Here is a 4682-nt window from a genome sequence, read left to right on the forward strand (position 1 = left end):
TAGCACCTGAACTACCAATAGGGGGCAGTAAAGCACAATCTAGCCTTTTGCAATGATTCCCAGAGAGCAGAAACATGAAAAACTTCAAATACTCCAAACTTCAACACTACAAGTTATCGCAATCGCCTTCAGTTAGAAAAATAAATCATAAACGTCCCATTAATATTCTCCTAAGATTTAAACAGCGGCGTGTTAAGTTTTCATACCTTCCGATGTTTTAGTTGAAGTACACCTATCATACTTGTGTATAAGGAACTATTTTGGGAGATGACACCACGTTTATATTACTTGCCACAACATACTGAGGATTCCCCACACAACACAACGTGCAAAAACTAAAGTGTTTGCTGGTAAACATCGAGAGCCGATATAAATGTTTAGCCTCCAGTAATGCTAAATAACTTTCCTTCGTCCTGACACCCCCAGTTACTAAGTGTACTGATCAATCTATGGCTGTTTATTTCTGCAACAAAAAATTGCTTACTAGTAATTTCAGCTCGGACTGAGTTTGCACATACACAATCCTGTTTGTGGTAATTCCAGAAAGTCTGCTCGTATTTAGTTATTTAAACAGACTAGACTATTTCGCTGCATCTCAGTCTGTATAAAACAGGCAGGCGCGACAGAGCACAGGCGGAGACAGGACTGCAATCCCAGGTTCAAAGCATTAACGTGTCTCGGGCAAACCACGTGCCCTAGGTAAGTCGAATGAAATCTTTAAACTAGGAGAGGGATGTAATATTATACACAAAGTCTATTTGAATTTTAAAGTGTCGAAAATTGGTCTGGTGTGAAATGTCTGACAATAAATATCAAACATTTGAGAAAAGTTGCAATACATTAGCTATGATCCACAAATGAAATGTAAGCTAAATATGTATAATTCCTCCAAAGTGTCACGTTAGCGAACATTTAGAAGTTGGTGGGACTTTTGAAGATTTTGACCGCTTCCTGTTGAGAAATCCATTCGGTCCAGTTGCTGAGATGGGCTGTGAGTAAAGCGGAGTCCTGTTGGCGGTGAGGGTGAGGGGGAGGTGCACTGAAGCGCAGCCAGATTGATCTACCTGTTCTGGTTGAGACTGCAGGCGATGCACCTAGTCATTACTTAAATGCCGCACTTGGCTCTGGCTCTCAGTCTTCTCCTGAGAGTGAGCGGAGTTTGATGTAAGAGCACGCCCGTCCGCCCTGTAAAGCCGCAGCCAGCCTGCCTAGCGGATTATGAACGCCTTTGGACAGCAACCTCCTCCTAATGCTCAACCTTCCCCCCTCCAACACCCCAACGCGCAGGACATCTTGGACATGGCCGTGTACTGCGACAACTTCAGCATGTATCCGCAAAACCTGCACCACCACCATCCTCAGCGACCCTCTCCCCACCCACCGAGCTATGGGCTGCCCGACTACACCTCCCCGTCCAGCAACCCCTACCTGTGGCTCAACGGACCGGCGATTAACTCTTCTCCTTATCTTCCAGGGACTAATGGGGCGGCTTACATCCCGTCGGGTTACGGGACGGGCCAGCGGCAGTTCCTGCCGCCTCCCTCGGGCTTCGGGGGCACCGAGCTGGGCTGGCTGTCCCTCCCGAGCCAGCAGGAACTTTTTAAAATGGTTCGCCCTCCCTACTCGTACTCGGCGCTGATCGCCATGGCGATCCAGAACGCACCGGACAAGAAGCTGACCCTCAGTCAGATCTACCAGTACGTGGCGGAAAACTTCCCCTTTTACAAGAAGAGTAAAGCAGGCTGGCAGAACTCCATCCGGCACAACCTGTCCCTCAACGACTGTTTCAAGAAAGTTCCCAGGGACGAGGACGATCCAGGTACAGTTTGGTACTCGTTGGAGCTGAGCGATTTCCCGGTTTGTCCAGCTCGCGAATTAACACATTGGAAAAAGACAGAAATAACAGTCTGGCCGAATAATGACCAAACGGGGCTGGGATTTTAACGCTTGTACACAGTTTTGAGAACAAACTTTTTGTACAAGTCGGATTTGTTTTAACTCGAGCGTCTCCTGCCGAAGTTATTGTCCGCTAAATTCTTTTATTTCAAATTTCGTAACAATTATAAACCGTTGTTCTTAATGACTTGGGCTAATAATAAGCGATTAGTTTTTTAAAATATCGCCGCCAATTCCTTACAGCGTGGCCCAAATGCATAACGGCAGGTGAAGGTTGAAAGTTCAGCTCAGTGTGGAATTGGGATTGTAACGAGGACATGTTGCGGTGCTTGCAAAGTCTGGGGGAGTTGCTTGTCAAAAAAAGTCGTTTCGTTTGGGCGCCTGTCTCCTTCCCGAGCTGCAGTAAGGAGCGTGTCTATCGTGGGGGTGGAGAGGGGGGAGTTAGTTGATCTTATCAGCTGCAACTTTGCTTGCATTCACTTGTTCATTTTAAATTTTTTAACCGCAATTTGTTTCAAATTACATTCTGTGCTTCCACACTCAGAGAGTTGGGCGGGGGTGAGCAAGGAAGGGTTTATTTTTCAATTTAAGCCAAGATCCATGTTTGGTTGACGATGCACAAGGTCGCTCGGTTTAAATGCTTTACTCTCTCTCTCTCTTTATCATTCCAGGTAAAGGTAACTACTGGACTCTAGATCCCAATTGTGAAAAGATGTTTGACAATGGGAATTTCAGGAGGAAGAGGAAGCGAAGATCTGAGACCACAGGACCTAGTGGCCATGGGCTCGGTGACAAGGCTGACGACACGGTTATTAAAGCTTCAGACACAGCCAGTGTCCTGGGCCCGGCTTCCCCTGGACTGGAGAGCTCCCCTGGAACTGCCAGTGATTGCAAACCCTCGCCTCCACCAAGCATACAATCCAACCCCTGTTTCAGCAACTTTGTGTCTAATATGAGTTCCATGGTCAACGGCAGCAGTGGGATGAACAGGCCGATTTCCTCTGGGGGACTGATGGGAGATTTATCACAAGGTAGACAACATCTCCCCGGACTCAATTCCTACTCACCTTCGCATAACTCGATACATAACACAGTCGACATCCACAATCGACTGAACTACTATCAATCTACAGTTTCAAGTCAGCAAAGTGGACTGAGCGGCCCTTTGTGCAACAACTTCAGCGTCAATAATCTAATTTACAGCAGAGAGGGCACAGAGGTTTAACCAGAAGGATTGTGAATAATAAAGAGTGCAAAACTTAGGTAGTAACAGAGAAAATACTTTTTTTAAATAAAATAACGATGTAAGTAATATTTTTAGTATAGTTTGGGTATAATTGATTTGTTTTCGTGTGTCAAAGTACTCTTACTATCAATTTCATGGATGAGTACCATTACTTTTACTTTTAGCTAGCATTTCGACACAAATCATTTGTTTACATAAGCAACACTATGCAAAATGACAAAAGGTTGGCCTGTCAAACGAAACAACCTGTAGATGGGGAATAATGCACTAAGTAACCAATAAATAAATTAATTTTGTAGAAGAATATGTTATATATCTAGTTATCACAGTTTTGGAATGTACGATGATCTATTGTCACACATTATGGAGAAATAAATAGTTTTTGAAAAGTTGAAATAGGAAAGTTTCTGAATTTGTATTTTGGGATGTAGCCATCAGACCTTGGGTTCATTGAATGGGATTCACTAAACGGCTTAAATGACCTGTGTATATTTGGCATGGTGATTTTCTGTGTGATAATTCTGCACTGTCATGCTATAGTGTATTGAAATACATCACTTGCAATTTCTGTACTTAAACATGCGTTTCCTGTGATTTTTTATTTTACAAATTAAACAGTTCACCCTATTTAAGCAAAAGCCTCTGGAAGTGTTCATGTGTATAACAGTTTAATAATTAGAATTGAAAATGAGGGTTCGAGATACTGTACAACAAATCCAGGCTCTTTTTAATTTTTGTTTTCAAATGGACCAAATGTACATTTATCACATAATAGCGAACATATTTTAAACACAACACCACTTAACCGCATGTTTAAACCGGGGTTTTATCCACTAATACTTTATGTGGGTGTGATGCTTTAACCAGGGTAATTCTGTGCGAACAAGACGTTAGCCCTGAAGTTTAAATAAACCAGCCCCAACACCGTGCAGGCTGTGGATGTTATTTTTAATTATAATTTTAGAGTTAATGTAGAAGATATATAATGTGCAAACTGTTTCCATATCAAAACTAATATGCAAACGTTTGAGACCTGCTTTCTTATTTACATGGTCAGGAGATAAATTGAACTAATGTCTTCTACAAGTGTTAAGCATTTATGAACTGAGAATGCTCGCAAATATATTTTCATGTAAACAGTTACCATTTTTAAACTATGATTTAACGTCAAAAATCTAAATATTTCAAAGTACTCTACAATGGTTTCTATTTTGACACGCCGAGGTTTATCTCACAGACAATTCATGCCCTACTGAAGGAGAAGAAACTTTTTTATTACAAATTCTCACTTAAACAACACAGAGGAGAAATAAACTTTTTTTTGCGGAACTGCCCGTCCTCCCGCAATCGCTGCGCTATTGATGTTTTAACAGCAAAACGAGACGTGGGAAAGAGAAACGGGCTCCAGAAGATGGGATGTCCTGTTTCTTTAAAGTGGATTAAATGCCAATTGATAAAACGGGAAAGCCTAGGCGGAAACGTTGATTCCGTGCTGAATGACAGCCAGAAGCTTTAGCACCATAAAAGGGGCGACCGAGCA

At 42.6% G+C, this 4682-nt stretch overlaps 1 protein-coding gene across 1 annotated transcript; it reads left to right on the top strand.

Moving 5' to 3' along the window:
* Window positions 1-842: 842 nt before the first annotated feature.
* Window positions 843-3780, top strand: foxi1 (forkhead box i1). The gene is made up of 2 exons (XM_085994020.1): window positions 843-1819; window positions 2568-3780. The coding sequence occupies exons 1-2, from the start codon at window positions 1219-1221 to the stop codon at window positions 3119-3121; spliced, it is 1155 nt and encodes a 384-aa protein (XP_085850146.1). The 5' UTR covers window positions 843-1218; the 3' UTR covers window positions 3122-3780.
* Window positions 3781-4682: the final 902 nt, after the last annotated feature.

This window comes from Somniosus microcephalus, chromosome 8, assembly GCF_052327205.1.
Source record: "Somniosus microcephalus isolate GS21.2 chromosome 8, FLI_Smic_1.0, whole genome shotgun sequence".
In the NCBI taxonomy this organism is placed as follows: Eukaryota; Metazoa; Chordata; class Chondrichthyes; order Squaliformes; family Somniosidae; genus Somniosus; species Somniosus microcephalus.

What these genes read in the sequence shown, in the direction of transcription:
- foxi1 (XM_085994020.1), top strand. Translation starts at nt 1,219, where the DNA reads ATGAACGCCTTTGGACAGCAACCTCCTCCTAATGCTCAACCTTCCCCC. An exon ending in CAGGGACGAGGACGATCCAG is followed by an intron (nt 1,820 to 2,567) that starts GTACAGTTTGGT and finishes TTATCATTCCAG; the next exon opens with GTAAAGGTAACTACTGGACT.